At 35.8% G+C, this 18,494-nt stretch overlaps 1 protein-coding gene across 1 annotated transcript in view; it reads right to left on the bottom strand.

Annotated features, from left to right (window-relative positions):
• The window catches only part of FRMD3 (FERM domain containing 3), a 104,576-nt gene that overhangs the window by 11,440 nt on the left and 74,642 nt on the right, over nt 1-18,494 (bottom strand). The window contains exons 7-13 of the mRNA XM_066339567.1: nt 12,436-12,523; nt 10,529-10,617; nt 8,290-8,353; nt 7,220-7,308; nt 4,647-4,721; nt 4,022-4,090; nt 810-931 (exon numbers count right to left, since the gene is read on the bottom strand). Coding sequence (XP_066195664.1) covers nt 810-931; nt 4,022-4,090; nt 4,647-4,721; nt 7,220-7,308; nt 8,290-8,353; nt 10,529-10,617; nt 12,436-12,523 — 596 coding nt within the window. The remainder of the gene's footprint in view (nt 1-809; nt 932-4,021; nt 4,091-4,646; nt 4,722-7,219; nt 7,309-8,289; nt 8,354-10,528; nt 10,618-12,435; nt 12,524-18,494) is intronic.

The raw sequence follows: 18,494 nt of genomic DNA, 5'->3' as shown, positions 1-18,494 counted from the left end.
CACCCCCCCCCCCCAAAACCACAACCAAACCAAAACTAACAGCAAAGATCATATTTCCTAACCTTTGAAACAATTCCCTCACTAAATCTCAAGTAAGAACCAGTGTCAGATTTTGTTTGGTTGGCTTCATTTTTATTTGGATGAAGGCAATTATCCTCATTTAAGCTGGCAATGATGCTCATGCCATTATTTAAAGTGACCATATCTCAAAAAGAAAGGTTGTCAATGTGATATTTAAAATATCAAGAAATAAAGAAATACATGGAAAACACTGTTCTACAGAATAAATTCAAACTGATCTTCCAAAACCATCCCTTTTTGTCAAGGAAGATAAAGTAACAGAAGAACTTTCCTAGCTGATCTTCAACTAATGTCCTTTTTTTGTGTCATGAAAATTAAACTAGCAGACCAAAGCAGAAAGTAGGAAACATAAAAGTAAAGGGAATAGATAAAAACAAAATATCCAGCAGTAAACTGCCAATTTCCACTCATGAGTGACTGCTGACCCTACTTAGAAAAAGGTGCCATCTTGAGACTATCTATTTCCTAAGAGCCTTTTGGCCTGAAAACTCAAAAGATTTTTTGAAACAGAAATCAAATAGCAGTAACTTTCCTCACAATGTATCTCACATAAGGCTTATGTGCATTTTTTTGAGATAGTGATAATTTCTGAGTATGACATACAGAGGTTTAATGATGTATTTCCAAGGAAAATAATTAGATTCTTTTTCCACATCCCTGAGTCAGTATCGCACCTTTTTCCACATGCTTTGTAATAAATATTGGCAGGAATTAGGTAAGTGACTCACCTTCATCTAAAGGAACCTCTTCCTCCTCACAGGGAGAAGGAAGGAGAGGCTGCAGAGGTTCCATGTTGATTATTAGTTGCTTGTTCAAGGAGGGAGAGCTGCGACTCTGGGTAATGCTGGTTCTAAAAGAAGGGTGAAAACAGGGTCAGCTGGCTTAGAGGAAATAACTGCAGTCCAGTAGGTCTCATCTCAGAATAATTTTGCATTAATTACTAGGCCTTGAGCTGCTGTAAAAAGCACTACACATTGAACACTGCTTTCAGCTGTGTTATGTTACACCTTCCACAGGTGTAAACACTGAAGTGCTTTTCAACATCTGAAGTGTGAGGGAGGTTTTGTGCTGATTTACCTCCTTTACACTGCCTGATTTCCCTTCATCTTAGGCAGGATTTCAGTGTGTTGCTTCTCTCCACAGTGCACAACAAACATGAGTATCTGGATTCAAGGAAGAGGAAAGTTGTTCCATTGCCTCCAGAACTGGATAAAGGATTTGTTACCGTTTGAGTACTGAGGATCAAAGACTAAAGCAGGAACAACTGTATCCCTGTGGTTTACAGATACAAAGCGCTCTCACTGGTGCCCATGCACCCCAGCGCCTCTCCACCGTGCCTCCCAGTGCTCAGGCTGGTTCTCTTTCCTGTCTTACTTCACTGTTAGAGGCTTTCCTGGAAGCAGGTGTTGAATATGCTCTGGAAAGTTTTAGGAATGTTGCTGATTTTCTTCAGTTGTGATGCTTATTAGCCTAAAAATATATTACTGAGAATATAAAATGGCTCTTTTGAATATGTTATCTAGGATTTACACAATACAGGCCTGGAGCAGGAATCTTGCAGTAAATCTTAACCATTATAAAATATTTTCTTTGACAAAAGCAAAGATGAAGTGGAAGAGTATTCTACTTGACTTCAAATGGTATATTGATACAGTGCTGAAGTTTCACAAAATGCATTTCAAGTCTACAGAAAAGGCTCAACTTAAAATTCCACATAAAGAAACTGAACAAAGAACCTATTGCAAGTCAAAAGATGGAACTGTGTATTGCTAAAAATTTAGGTAAACTAGGGACACAGATGTCCAACTCTTAACCCATTGCCAGTAAATATTCTGTGGGAATAAACAAGCTTTCTTGCTCAATTGATATGATTTCTTGTGACATAACACATGCCCAAAGACATCTATATCCTCATTTGCATTCTCTGAACACACTCTGATAACTATTTAGTTTAAATTTTCACTACTCACAGACGGTTTTCATTCAGATTATTATAATTATAGTCACTCCAACCCAATGGTAAATCCATAGGCTTTTTATGCAATCCCTGAACCTTTGTGCTTGTGGTGAAAAGCTCTCAAGCAACTCTTGAAATACAAGTTGTGCCTAGGAACACCCACAGGCTTCTGCTCCAAACTTATTTACAAAGATGCCTCCTGCAGGCATTACAAAACATTAAATCAATCATTTTGTGTTTGTCAAAAGAACTTGCCACTGCATTCATCTTGCATGACTACAGATTTTCAGTACACTTTAGTCTTTAAGTGTGATATCCAAACACAAAGATATTGAGTAGTACCCTCCTCTCAACTGCGTTTTTCTTTCTTTGTGCCACCATGGTAAAACTGAATTGACTTTGAGGGTGAGGGCACTTTATATCGACATATAGATATATGTTTCAATCAAATATTTTTTGCTGAATGTTCTGCTTCTGAAAAGCCATCGTTTCCTATCCCCAAATCCTCTTTCAAAGAGTAACTTTTTTAAAAACATGCCTCTTTTTTTGAGCTGAAGATTTCCTACACATTTTGCCTGCATTTGCTTTTAGAAAGATCAGCTACCTGTCTCCCATTCCACAACCTGAGCTATAAAGGCATCTGAAATCATTGTATTCCTGTCTTTCTAAGAATCTGAACTTGGAGCTTCCATAATATTATAAACCCAAGCTTTGTAAGAAGGTTAATGATAAAAGATATGTAATTATATTTATGGGTGTTAAATCCATATGATGTTGCTTTATAAAATTGTTTGCTTTCTGATCTGTTTCTTTATGTACACTAAATTTTAAACTATGTATTTAAAATACTTCTAAATATAGAAATCAAAGAAAAGCAAAACATAAGATAAAAAATAAATGTACAGAAATATTTTCTTATCCTGGAAAGAATAAACTTCTTTGAAAGTAGGCAATAAGTTAATTTCCCAAAGTAAGCAATTATTCTCATTTAAAATACATTTGTATGCCCAAGTATTTTATACTGTCTCAATGATACATCGATATTCTGCCTTCTGTGTTATCATTTGACACATTCTAGACCTTCACTTACCCCATTTTAAAATGTAATCTGGAAAAGCATGCCTGCATGGCTGAACTACTAATTACATAGTAAGGCTGGACAACATATCATAAATATTAACTGCAAATATCTTCCCATCTTTTAGTGAAGAAAATCCACTTTTATATCAAATATAGACAGAATATCAATAGTCAATTAAAAATAAATAGACCATATTCCCCCCAAACATGAAATCTCAACAAAAATAGGAATATGGCTGTAGAATGTGCAGAGTGTTAAGTAACCTGTTTTTTACAAAGGTTTCAAATAGTTTTGCCTGATGTCCTCTTTTTTTTCTGAAGTGCTTTAATCAGGTTCTTAGGAGTTTTTATTGCCACTACAATAACTGAGAAGGACGTGAAAGCATTAGCTTACTTACAAAGTCTAGGAGCTTATTTCTTACAAGCCAAATTTTCCTCCAAAAAAAGAGACTCTCTAATATTTTTCCTCTTTACCGAATGCATTTTAATCTGACTGCAATATGGAAAAGCTATGAAGCAGGCTTTGACATATACCCACAAACACATATAAACCAAGAACTATGAAAATCAAACAAAACCCAGGAATGAAATTAGAATGTACTTTTCTGTTAGGATCATACAGTAACAGTTTATGCCATAACACAAAAAATAATAAGAGTTATCAATCTGACTCATTAGTTAAACTCAGCTTCAAAGCAGCACAGGTTAGGTTCTCCTTTATAGGAGACATTTGTCAAAATTTTGTAGCATTGTGAGACATAGATTTCCTAAGGCTTGCATACATAATAGTGGAAGCTCAGAATGACAGCCACTGCACCCGATAGTAAAGGAAGGAGAATATTTCTGTAGAGAGCAATAATCCTCCCCAGTCCCTAAACTTTAAGGCTGAATGTCAAGACACACCTGTGAACTTCAGGAGGTTCCCTCTGGATTTTAGAGCTTGCCTCCACAACCTCTTTGGCTACTTTTCCACTGCAATAAAAGATGAAATGAATATTCAAATAAATACTAAGATACATGCCAAGAACTACAGAAATGTGAACAATTAAGTTACATTAAACAAAATTTAAAAGAAAGGGAAAATAACTACAATAAAGTCCATACATAATGTCCTAGAATAAAATTATGTTGACTACTTGCCTAGAAAGCTACCAAAGAAAAAGCAACCTTTTGTTGTAGAATAATATGAGTTGAATTGGACTGTCTCTTTATCTCACTCCTGGTTCAGAGCAGGGGGCATAAAATAAAATCTCTGCACTGGCCACACATACTTGTTTTTACAGAAGCTACACCAAAAGTGGAGCTATCTGCTGTGGAATTACTCTTGACAGAAGTGTCTGTGTGAAAACTCCTGCTTATTTTTTAAGTGACACTAGAAAAGGCAACAGAAAGACTTTGAAATCTCAACACCAGCTAGACATGAACAGACCCTCCAGCAGGAAAAGCCCTGAATTTGCCATGAGTAATTACCAACATTTTTTTTCTTCCTGAAATGATTTACCATGAATAAGAAACAGCTAAGACCCACCTATAACGAAATCTACTGCCTTTAAAAAATATCTTGCTGCTGGACATTGTCTTGATCTGACTGGACTTTGCATACCTGAAGAAAAATAACAGAGGCTGTCACCTTTTTGAGGACATGATAAGCAAAAATGAGCAAGCCAAATTACAAGCATTGTTATTTTTATACCATAAATAATATTCAAAAATTGAGCTTTTCAACTTTTAAAGGCCTTTATACAAACTAGACTACGAAGCACACATAAAACCATTCAGACAGCTTAGAATTACTGAACACGGAACAAGTGATTGTCATGAAAACAAGAAAACTAAATGCAGACACTTGCTGCATATCTGTAAAATTTCATTCCAGGATGTCATGGTTTACTGAAAGTCTCTGGGACATGTCTCCTAACACCACCTTGTTTGTGGGAAAACATAGCTAGTTCTGCTTTTCCACTAGGAAAACAAAGAAATAATAAAGACAACAACTTGTCTCCCAAAGTAGGTGCTTTTCTCTATTCAGTCAACTTCTTAGTAGCCTACACCATACCCTACTGCTTCTCTGTAATCACCAAGTACACAGCAACATTCTATCACAGTCTTTTATGACAAAGATCATGGAGAAGTACCTCGCACATATCATTTATTTGACGTTCTCTCGAAAAACGGCATATTGATTTGTATTGAGTCTCATTCCCAGATCCTAGTAAACAACTTTCCATGATTAATATCTACTTGAATAATTGCAACAGTGATCCCTGAAGACAGGACTAAAGCTCTGTTTTTCAAAACATGTCATGTGATCATGACCTTACCTTAAATTCCAAGCCTCAAACACTTCTAGGAAGAGGGAAGGACCAAATTTCATTAAGGCAAAGTGTCATTGCTATGATTTACTCAATCTGACTATGTCTGCTTTAATCTTATTAGAATATCTTGTTGGTATTATACAGAACTTTTAAAAATGGGAATAGAGAAAGAGTGTAAGAAGGAAGGGGAAGCAGAAAGGAACTGCAATCCCCATTCCCCATCTCCCTGTGCTGCTCAGAGCAAGGATGACACACAAGAGTCAGAAATGAAGGAGTAAAGTTGATCCTGGAATGAAACAGGAAGGATAGTTTTAGTTTTGTCTCTTTCGACAATGTGAAATAGAGTGAAAAGATTTAAAGAAAGTCAAGTCTGTTCTGCCTGTGACAGTAATTGGTAAGCAACTTTCTGTCTTTATCCTAAGCTATAATCTATTTCATCATACTTTTCCCTCTTTACCTGTTCAGCAGAGGGAGTAAAACAGTGGCTGGGTAGGCATCTGACATCTAGCCAAGATCAAATCCCCTAAATTATGTGTTTGTGACCAAACCCCAAATAGTTAATGTTTACAGCCATTTAACAACAAGAACAGAGAGGTGATATTCCCATGAATCTCCCTGAGACATTTTTACATTGATCTAATTTCCACGCAAATAAATGAATTTTTCTTCTTTAGATGGAAATCTTCTCTCATTCTCTATTTCCTGTAACATAAAATAAAACTATTTAAACACTATGCACTGTTTCCCTACTTAAGTCTACTTCCAACAGAAAATGCTTCCAGATAAACTTCAAATTAGTCTTTATTTATAGACTATACATAGGCTTGATATAGCCTCAAGAACAGCAGATGTTGACACAGAGAATTAACAAAGGCATTGTGACAGCTCCTACTTTCTATTTCTTCTTTCATCCAGTTGAAAATATCAGTTGGATAGACTATGTATTATGGTATCACTGTTGAAATTAGAGAGAGACTCTTCTTCAAATTAAAGCAGGTCATTAACATCCAGGTTAGAACACACATTTTCCTACTTCATTTTTATTTACCCTTACAGCAGCCCCCCTGGTGTGGCTATGTGTCAAAACAGAAAGAGTAATATTTATAAAATATGTGAGAGGCTATACAGAAACACTGAATAGCAAGAATAAAAGCTACATGCCTAGAGGGAAGCACCAATAAATGGATGTAACAAAGTCAGTGGAGGGCAGAGGGAAGGCAGAGGAGTTTTTAATAAGGAATTATTATTAGGTTCTCTCAGGGAAGATGGAGGTAGATACTACTTTCTACTTTTTTGTCACTTTACAGATTTTTTATGTATAATGAGATCACAGGTATCTTTCAAAATGTATCTAAGAATTTCTTGTCTTCCTTAAATCATTAAAAGAAACTGTATCTTTCTCAATCAGCTCTAAGTTTTGAACTTCAAGTGGAAGAACAATTACTTCCTCTCAAAAGAGCCCAGAGAATCAAGCATAACAGATTTTTCCCTCCACTCTCAAGATGCTCCACAGCAGGTCTAAGATCAACAGCTATGTTTCCAGACAAGTCTGTCCATCCAATATCTCACTACAGAGCTGCACAAGCATTATATTGGAGCCAGAACCCTCCTGGTCTCATTTAGATTCTAAACAATTTCTAATACTGGCTTGAAGAGAAATAGTATTCCCCATTAACTTGCATATCTTCTGTTAGTTAAATGAAACATTTCACAGTGAACAATCTTCCACTCACATGCACTTTATTTTTTCACTTTTAGTATAGACAATTACTTCAGGTGTACATACTTGTAAAAAGCCTGGTTCTCCACCCCACACTTCCAAAGATGCTTGCAGGCTGCTGGTGTAGAGGTATGGAATGATAGCACAGCCTTTTTCTAAGTGCAAGGAAAAGAAAGCAAATGAAAATGCTGAACACTCATCTGTTGAAATAGCGGTACCTAATGGCATCATCTTTAACCAGACACACTGAAGATCAAGTTTTCCTATGTAGTGTGAATCTGTGGTTCACCCACAGGTGTACAGTCCATGCCTAGCTGATATTTAAACTGCCCAGGCAATTTTTTCAGAAACAAAAAGAAATGCTTGGAGGGGGCATGGAAGAGCATATGTACAAGTGGCTTTTAAAACAACTGTTCAACTGGTCAAAATCAGATGGAAATCTCTATGTTCAATATTGCTCACCACAGTTACTGCACTACTTACCACTCACCTCTCCCTCCTCCCTAGCATCTGATGTTAAACCATCAGAATCTCCTTGCAATCACACAAGCAGTCCTGATACTTCCAACAACTTCCTTCATTTTCTTTCGTCACCTCCATTCAAAACCTTAACCTTAGGCTATACCACTCTGATATAGGGAAAGAATTGATTACAACATGCTGTAGGCAAACGTCTCTAGGATTTCAGTGGCAAAAGCCCAGTGACAGGACTCCTAATTACATGATTCAGACTCTAACCTTTTCACCAAGATTTGAGGATGGGATCATAATTATCCAAAAAATACCTGACACTGATCCAAGTATCAATGCTTATTTGAATTTGCAGTCATATACAGACATCTTCCATACTTTAAAGTAGGCAAGCTTTAGCTCTTTAAAATAAATTAAAGATTGACTTCAAAGGCATCCAAAACCATGAACAATCCACATCACACAGCATGAGTATTATGTGAGAAATGTCTCAATCCTTTGCAAATTAGATTTTTTTTTCAAAAATTACTCACATTTCTTCATGTGCTATATTTTAGTTACAATATTAAATACCGTCATTGATTATGTAGAAGTTTGTTTAGCTAAAAAAAAGTTATGCTTTATACAATCAAATACAGAAGTTCTGTAAAAATATTAAACGTCACCTCTTTCTGAGCTCCAAACACATAAAAGGTCTTCCCTTCAAATTTCAGTTTATAGACATCACACCTAGAAAGAGAAAAAATATTAAAGTATAGGGGGAAAAAAATCAGTAAGTAAGAAAATTAGCATGTAAGTTTCCCTGATTACCAAAGTCAAGCAGGCTATCAAATGACAAATTTCCTCAACAGGCCTTACAACCATTAGGATAAAATTATTTATTAGTTTAATTTTTTTGAGAGAACATAAGCCCAGAGTACTTCTTTTATATTCTTGCGTACCTTTAGGGAATTAACTTTGTCTGCTGGACATGAAGAGGAAATTAAAAGTAGACAGAAGCATATATTTATATTATATTTATGGCACAATTTGCAATTACTCTTACATCTTAAAATCTTACAATGCCTATTGTAATTAAATTGCAGGAAAGACAGTGTTCTTTTCTCTATCCTTATTTCTGTGAGGTTTCATACCACATGTTTTAGTAAATGACTACTTATTACAGTACACAAGAAAATGTTTGACAGCACTTGTTATAGAGGCGCTCTTTGAGTTGCAAAAATGATATCAAAATTTAATTTAATCAAGGTTGAGTGCTCAATCTACGTATGGAATAACAGTGCATCCTAAAAAGGCAATGTCAGGCCTCTGTTTAAATTGTAATGGAAATTTTGTCATTACCAGAGTGAATGTTTTTCATAAATTTCCCTAAGGGTTTTGGATGTCAGAGTTGAAACAGGAATAATCTTGCAGGCAAGGAAAATGCTATATCTGAGACTTTATAACAAGAGTTTTCCTTTTACATGAGAAACTGAAGAATCATTGAGAAAGCTTTTACATTGAAAAGAAAATCTCAAGTACGAATTTGGTTTCTTACTATGTAGTACAAATTTCAGCTAAAGTAATTTACAGCTACTAGCACTTACCTCTAGGCCTCTGAAATGGAAGAAATAGTACACAATGTTCAGGTAAAGCTCATCAGAGTGATCTTTCAGCCTCAGCTCTAACACTGAGATAGTTTATTGGCTTTTCCTCTATCACTGCCTTATTTTTTACCTGGTTTACATATTAATGCACTTAATAAATATGCCTCAAACAACATGAGAGGGTGAATGCTGTGAGATTCATTTCCCACAGTACATAGGACACATGCTTGGCAAGTGCTACTCTCTCCTCAGTGTACCATAGATTGACTTTGCTGTTTTATTTCTCTTGTGCCAAAACCACAAACCACTGAAGTACTTGTGACCACGGCTACCGAAAATTAACCCTGGGGAAACTATAGTGTAAATCCAGGATTGCAAACAGATGGCATGTCCCCAGAGCTCCATAGGGAACTCAATGGCACAGACAGCACTACACTGACTTTACAATTCTGAGAATTTCAGGTTATTCAACACTCAGGACGTTTCTACAGATATCCAGCAAGGACCTCAGCTTCACCTTTTGGTCATCTTCTGCCCATCTTGATCCCAACAAGGCAGGCTGAGAGCTCAGAGATGGAAGAGTCACACCTAAGCAACTGTTGTTGGCATGCATGTAGCAGCAGGCCTAAAATGAGATTATCAGTGTCTAAGCATGACTGGTCACTATGCACCACACTGCAGAGGGTGTGACCAGCTGCTCTTAACATCATCTGCAGAAGGTCAGTTTTACCTCTTCCTCAAACGTGGCTGACTGAGGCTAACAAATTAAGTCCAGGAGTTCAAATAAAAGCAAAACCAGACAAGTCAAGGACAATTGCATAAGTGCCCATTTCTTTTAAAAAGAGACTAAAAAATAAAAATTAAAATGCATTCTCACCTCCACCTCCTCTGCTTACTAAGTAAGTTCTTTAATAGCTTTCAAACTGAGGGTAATTAAATGAGGAAATTACAATATTTTCAGGAGTCAAATAAAGATTAAGGTGGACACTTGTAAGTATTTCAGATGTCTCTGCCAGTAAACCTTATTGGTGATTTACAGCATAGCTGAAATATCAACTTACTCAATTTTAGCATTTGTAAATTATTTGACTAATGTACGCTGTGGAATAATTTTCACTGGGAGTTGAATGAAACCAAATTGTTGTTGTTGCTGTTATTATTGTTGTAGTTGTTATCTAAAATCCTTTAAAACAGAAACATGATGGGGCAGGACATGTAATATTCACATGGTTCTCCTTAAAAACAATAAACGCAGGTGAAAACGGTAGGAAAAAAAGACACACTTATTTATTAAAATATTCTTCCATCATATGCTCACCATTTTAATAGATGAATTCTTTTATTCCCCTGGAAAACTACAAATCCTGCAGCTGTGAATCCTAAAAATGTAGTCGTCCCAAATGAGTCCTTGAAAGAGAAAAAGAGATATAACATAACTTTTTCCTCATCCAATGAGGTATATTTCTTACAAATAGCATAAACTGTTACTCCCTTCTAGATTAACTTTATTTTAATTTCCTATTCAAAACAGATTTTGAATGTACAATGCCTTCAAAATGTACACTTCTAAAGGAAAGGATTGCCCTTGGAAATAAAGGCCTCATTTATTTCTAGGCATTTGAGCAACAGTATCTTATGCACTGTTTCCATCTACTTGCAGCTGATGACAACAGGGACTCCTTAGGTAGACTTACCAAATTTATTGAAAACGTACATCTGTGTATGTCCCATTCTTAAAAGGAAGACTAACTACAAACTAGGGATTTATACTGGCTTCCACACTCATACTTTTTAAGATTTCACGATACATTGTTCCTCTGCAAAATGTCATGTTGGAAATATTGCAGACAGACAGCATTTACTAATATAAGCTTCTGTTTTGTACTCATGTACTCTTCAGTACAAACCAGAAGTAACAGTGGTACTTGCCTTTCAAATAAAAAGGAATATTTTTAAAATATAGGTCCACAATGAAAAGTTCTGGCTTATAATTTTTGATTAATGATTTGGATGAGTTTTATTTTAACTGGATTTTCTGTCCATACCAAGTTCCACACCTTTATCTTGCTAAAAATAATGCACTTTATTATGCCTTATGTTTTACCGATAAAGTAAAGGGGAACAGAAACAGGAATGGTTCTGTATTAGCAGCAACAGCATGAAAGGAACATGTCATAAGGACCCAGCAAAGAACCTTGCTTTGTAGTTCACTACCAGAAGACAGAAATTTTCCTTAGGCATGGGTGATGAACCTCTGATTGTCTCCCACCCACCCTACAAGCTCCACCACACAGGTAAAGAAGTAATTCTGAGCTAATTATGTCTGTTTTTGGGATGCCTTTTGAAAATCTGCAGTACAGTTTCAAAGTTTACTACATCACTGACTTCACTAAGCTCTGAAGCAGACCCTGTCTTTCACACGGGAGCACCATTCCTCACAAAGTGTATACAAAATCTTGTGCAGTTTTGTGTTAGAGCTGGCTGCTTAAGGATGCTCACCACCAGAACAGCTAACTAAATAGTACTTCTGTCTTAGCAGAAGAGATAATACATGAGCCAAAGTAAAAGCAGCAGTTAAAACACAAAGCAAGTCATTCTAAAAATAAACACTGCAGATTATGCAGATACAACCAAGTAATTAAAAATGCACACATACAAGATAATCAGAACTGGTTATTAAGATCACCTTCTTAGAGAGGACCACAAAATAACAAAAAGGCAAGTGGGAATGGGAAGTGGGCTCTCCTCCTTGTACATTTGGCTTGTTCTTGCTAAGATTTACATCTTTTGATGGTGTTTGAAAAACTGATCAGCCATGGACTATCAACGTGTTGCATCTTTTTGTCAAAATAACGGTGGATCCTGAAAATCTTGGCAAACAAAAAATACTTCTTACCTGAAGTAATTAAAAGACATATTTGCATTAAATGCAAAGAAATTATGGACTATAATCAGAGCTTATGCCATTACAATCTGCTGAATTCTCCTGTGATGTTCTTCCACTTCCTCTGGAGAGAACCTATTTTTGACTGATGCAGAAATGTCAACCTGTCAGTGTTCTTCCAAGGCTTAAGCATAACATGTAGTTCCAGGGCAGCTTTTTTAAAAAGTGCTCCCTATTTGAGCTTGGATAAAAACCAGAGGTAAATCAATTCCATTACTGGCTTTTAACTAAATGTTAGTAAAAACAACCTTTTATTTAAAGTTAGTAAGAAGAACTGTTACCTTGCATGGATGAGGATCAACACCATAAGTTTCCAAAGAATTTGCTTTAAGAAGCAAATTAAATTCAGCAACAGCTGGGCTCTGACCTCTGAAATTACAAAAGAAAAGAGTTTGACAACAAAAAGAAATAGCAGAAAAAGAAATTTTGACTGGAGAATTTATATGCCTAAAGACAAAGGAAAGGAAGGTTTTTACTGACATTCAAATTATTTCAACCATACTTTGATTGTAATAAAAAGATAAACTTTTCACATTTTTTCTTCTGCTGAATTGTGTAGTGCCTAATGCTTTCAGGTAAATGCTGATTTTTTTAAATAAATCCCGAGATAACACAACTAATCAGAATTATCTAATATTCTGCAAGTATTTCCTGTCTTTTGGTATATCCTCATGTCAGTCTGAATATGAAACAAACCTCAGCATCTTTTTTCCACAAACTCTTGCTTCCCATCTCATTTAAAAGGATTGCACAGATTAACAAACATTCCTTCCAGTGCAGGGTATAAACATGGCAATCATATTACACTGCCTACTCAGATCTATGCCTAATTATAGCAGTGCCTGCTACCAACATGATAGCTCAGAATCTGTCAGCATTTCCATTTATACACCTCTATTTTTAGTCTATCTATAATCAACAGTGAATATATACTAAAATCCAAAAAAATGGCATAAAAACTTGGAGTCTAGAGTCAGTTCTATCTGATTTTTGATAACTATTGCCATTATAAAAAGCTCTAGCACAGACTTACCACGCCTATTTGAAAGTGAACTGCTTCAAGTATTAATTCATTTCTGTATCTGTATTACTAGAGTGCATGATTTTGATAGACAATACAGTTTTATTTAACAAATAGTATCAAGGACCTTTAGAAAGCCAGACCTCATAAATTCTTTCCATGCGAATTATTAAAATTTTCAAGGATTGTAGCAAAAGTCATACTGTTCTACCCCTGAATTTTTTGTGAGTGCATTTCCACATTGTGCATTACACATATTGTCTAATTGTACATAGGAATTGACATGTAATACTTCACTGTGTATTGCTGTAGCCTAATTTCCCTGAAAGCGTGTTATTTCCCATCAGGTAGAAACCAAGAAGCACTGACATATGATATCTGGTATCTGGCCCAAAGTTCAGTTTAACAAGTAAAACAACATCTAGCATGCTTGCAGTCATCAAATCCCATTTTGAACAAAACATGATGATGACCTATGCCAATAGTCAATGTCAACAACCATTTCTGTTACAAAGTTTTCAAACTGATCATTTTTACTTCCTATTTATCATCTCCTAGTCAACCCCAACACCTGTCAGTACTTGTTTGACACTACAAAACCTTCACTTTATTTAAGCTCATATTTTTGTGGATATTTTACTTCTAAATTAAAAATACATATATTAGAGAAGAAGTGGCCTTCTTTCTCTTTCCTGTTTTGGTCTCTCTCTCACCCCTTGCCAGCAGGGAAGAGCATGAATTAAGGAGGACACCAAAAACTACAAATGTGTATTTACACAGCTAATATTTAATGAGAAAGCAGCATGAAAGGAGCAATCAAATCAAAAATGCTTATTTGTCTCCTGAGTTTTTTGGTAACTCTAGTAAGCTTTTTCTTCATTTTAAATACTACTAAATCACAACTTTATATGTCATCATAACTGTATGACCATAAATGGCCCCTAACAAGGCAACAACTCTATTTCATGTACCAGTCAACTGCCTTTGACAGAAGTAATTAGTTTGACCTAAATTACTTAGAATAGTTATGTTGTGTAGTGATAAGCCTAACAAGCAGCTTGGTTGCTTATTAAATATTGGACCTTACAAAAATAAAGGGTTACAAAATGCTTTCTTTCAATCCACCTCCATTTGCTGGTACAAAGGATTCTCAGTCTTCTGTTTTCAATGGACCAAGAAACAACAAGCAGCTTGCAACAATGTGGTTTGGAGAGTTGACATATTCAAATGGGGAAAGAATCTCAACCTGCTGTTACTATGAGAGAGACATTTTAAAAAGTATTATCAGGCTCCCCTCCCCCATAGCCTCTGCAACTATGATGATTTTGTGTACATCAAGTGAAACAAGCTGTGACATTTGGGGAAAAATAGCAGAAGACGTGGAGAAATTTGATCTTATCCGATTACAGACTAATCAAATGGCTACAGTGCAAAGGCTTAAAAGAACATCACAAAGCACAGGAGTCAAGGACAATATCAAATGAGAAAAACCCTCATTCATCTCTTACCAAAGGATTAACATTTAAGCCTTGATAATAGGCTTTTTGTGTATAACTTAGTAATGAATTTTTTCTTACTAAATAAAAATATAACTGTAACAAATCCTATCAGCAAGGTCAACATTTTTTTATCAATCACTGATCTAACATTAGATATGCCTTTGATTTGCTTTGTTTAAAAGCCCTTAAGCTTTCTATATGCAACAAACAACCCTACACAAGAATTTATATATGTGTACTCGCTTACTCAAGTGTTTTACAGTAGAATAACAGGGAAAATTTAGGCAACACACATTTGCTCTTTTGGAACCTAGTACTCTCAGGAAATTCAGGTCTCTCAGTGCATTTACTGCTCTTGACCTTATTTTTCAGTATTAATTCAGCACTAAGGGACAGACATATTCTCTTTCTATATGTTGCAGGCACTACAGCACCCATCTGCCACATGGCAAAGGTATTGAAACAGAACCAAAAAAAAGAAACTGCTACTCAGAAAAGTTTCTGCATACCATACAAATGACAAAAAGTGGATTTTTTTGTGAAATTAGAGCTCCACAGCCATTAGCTATGAATTAATGACTCAACCTAGGAATCAATCAATCCAAAAGTTTCTAATAAAATTTTAATGAAACAAATACTTCAATAGAACACTGAGAAGTATGCAACACACTCTGTTTTAACTTGAGGCTCATGAGAAGTATGCACTAGAGGATGTAAAAGCTCTTTTTATTCCCCACAGGGCCCCCAACTCTGAAGCGCTTCAAAGGTAAGGAAGCTCAACAGGGAATAATTTCCAGGGTGTGTCACAGTAATGGTATACTTGCTTCACTTACTGCCAATACCAATTGATTCCAGAAGTTTCTCCCCTTCATACCTTTTCTTTGAAATATGTATCTGTTACACACTGAAGCCATAATCTTAGTGCAAGTTAAGGATGAAACAATTGCACAGGATTGAGCATTAACTCCTTTTGGCAAAGGAGACCATGTAGTAAAAATAGTAAAGGGAAAACATTTTCAATACTAATGAAATTTTTCATCCTCTTAGTTCCTGAGTGCCATTAGTGAGATTATTTGATTTGTCTTCTCTGATTCTCTTACTGACTTATAGAGTGCTGTGAGATACTACTATCACCAAACTAGTAATAATAGCAATTACAGTCCACCCTTTTGTCTCATCTCTATGTCAAGAAAAGGTACTTGCTGCAGAATACAATACGAATACTTTATTAATGTGTGTCCTATCTATGTTTAATAGACATTTGAGGTTTGTAAGGTGTATTAATGTCTTTTAATAAAAGAATAAATAAATATGTATATAATGATCTGGTCTCCAGAGACATTACGTATCCACCTCCATGCAAACCAGAGACAGCAGCCATAATGCTTTAAACAACACAGGCTCAGGCTCCATCAACCACTCTTTTCCCTACCCTGCAATCATGGACATTTTCCACTGTGATATCAAGAGAGACAACAGTAACAACTTCAAGAAGGGTGTCCTCCTATTAAACATTCTTGCTGTTATATCCCAGAGCTTGCAGAGGACATCTCCCAGCAGAACTGAGTTACCTTGGGTTCCTTTTAACCTAAAATAAAGCTAGAACTCTGCTAAAGAATCAGCCCATTTAGCTGCACTGTACACTGAACTGCTTACCACACGGATTAAGTTTTTGCTGCTGCATTTTTAAATCTTTTTACATGTAGCTGAGACTCCAGTTGTTACAAAATTACAGTGCTAATGGTCTTGGTTAGCTCTTACTGTAAGCTCAGAATATTTTGGCAGATAGTGGAGATGTTTTTTAAGTCAAGTCATTTTGCTACTATTTTTAGTCACAATAATGGTACTACATGGTATTGAAATAAACCTGCTATGATTGCTAATGTTGTAGTTGTAGTGGAAAAATAGCACAGTGGTAATCTTTCAAAGAAAAGCACTAAATAAAGACTCTGGTAAATTGCATTGTAGGCTATGGTTCAGTTTATCAGAACAATAAGGCTCAGCACATTTCCCAAGCAGCAGCGCAGCTCCCCAGGCACTGCCCTGCCTGGCACTGGAAGAAGAAATCCTTTAAACGGGTCTGCATATGGAAATAAACATTATCATCTAGGAAGTAAACAAATTACTGAAAATTGCTGAAATATACTAAACTTAGAAAGCTGCAGAACAACTTAAATATACATTTTAACTTTCACTGCAAAGTTGTTTTTTTCTCTCAGACAGATAAAATCCAAGTAAAACCCAAATAACCACTTTAAAACAATAATCAAACTCTTTTACTGAGTCTATTAAATGCTTATGGGTTTAATTTCACAGCATGCATGCTGTGATATGTGCCACTTACATAACTTCTTCTACCAGAACATTTGAAATTACTTCTGTGCTTTCAGAGATCAGACTGAGATGCTATCTCTGAAGTGTGTGCTCAGACATTTTTATTTCAGCTTTCCTTTATAAATTGATGCAGTGACACAGGCAGTTTTAAGTGTATTCAAAGACAGAATGCGTTTACAGAAGAGATGTAGTTTTAATTTACCTAATATTAATTTAAAATGTATTCCCATGATACAGAGAAATCTACTAAGCTTTCTGGTTTCATTATCACAGTAGATTAATATTTCTGGTCCAGATATACCTAGCCCATGAAGTCTTTCCTAAACAGAGAAGAGGTGAGGAGGGGGTTGCAAAGGAAATGGTTAATTCCAGCTAAAGGAGAAATCCATACATTTTAAAATTTCAACAGACTGAAGTGTGTTAAGTGTGCAGAACCTGAATCCAAACATCACCATGAGACAGTCAAAACAGTGACATTTGCAGATCATGATTATGACCACTCTTCCCAGGGAATAAAGGAAAAAAGACCATGTTGTGCAAGCACAAGTGCACATACACGCTAAAGCTAAAAAAATTATCAATGCCACCATAAATTTTATAACCTTTTCAACTCAAACAGATTATCCTTTCTACTGAATACCTTTTGGAATTATATAAAATCCCATTTATTGCTATCTCCTTTCAGTTTTTCAAAAGAGAATGGGAAAGACATCTAGAGAAGTTCCTTTCTCTAGATTACTGCTACAGCTGCTCTTCCATTAAATTCCCACTCGGGGAAAGCTGTGCCTCACAATAAAGCTTCTGGAAATATTCAGAATATCATGCAAACGTTAATCAAACAACATCTCACTCTTACATTTTTCTAGTTAATGAAACCAGAATTACAAGAACAGTTCCTTGATTTGAATTGATTTTAAGCACAATTCTGTCAGAAGAAATATGGTTCAGAAGAAAAAAAAGCTGTGAGGAAACCAGCACACATAGAATTCTTTGGGAAAAGGACAAGGTAACTACATTCCAACTATCTCTCTGATTCATCCAGATTACAACTGATACAAATTCTGGAATGAAAACACTGATAAAATGCAGCAGTATAGAAATAAATTATTACCTATTAGACCACTCTCAATGATGTTCTAACACTTAGAGAATTAGTTAGTTTTGAAGCAGTGATAGTTGCCAATATACGGTCTGATAGATAGATCTAAATGACTATATTGGGAAACTCTGTGGAAGCACAGGATACCAAAGCTGAAATGAAGAGGACATTGGACTCTGCATATTTTGTAAAACCAGGAACTAAAAAGGCTTTGGGCTCTGAGGCCTGGAAAGCACTTATCCCTGCATTAGCCCAAGCCCTGTTTTTTCCAGGCATCCCTTTCAGCTCCACATAAACCTCAACAGATCCCTGATCCTCAGAGAAGTGGCTTCTGTCTCCTGTAACATAACTTGCAAATTTTGGAGCATACTGTTTTTTCAATTGAAC

The sequence above is a fragment of the Sylvia atricapilla genome, chromosome Z (assembly GCF_009819655.1).
Source record: "Sylvia atricapilla isolate bSylAtr1 chromosome Z, bSylAtr1.pri, whole genome shotgun sequence".
NCBI classification, from domain to species: Eukaryota; Metazoa; Chordata; class Aves; order Passeriformes; family Sylviidae; genus Sylvia; species Sylvia atricapilla.
The sequence above is the reverse complement of the archived record's forward strand: the minus strand, read 5'-3'. Positions and strand labels throughout refer to the sequence as shown.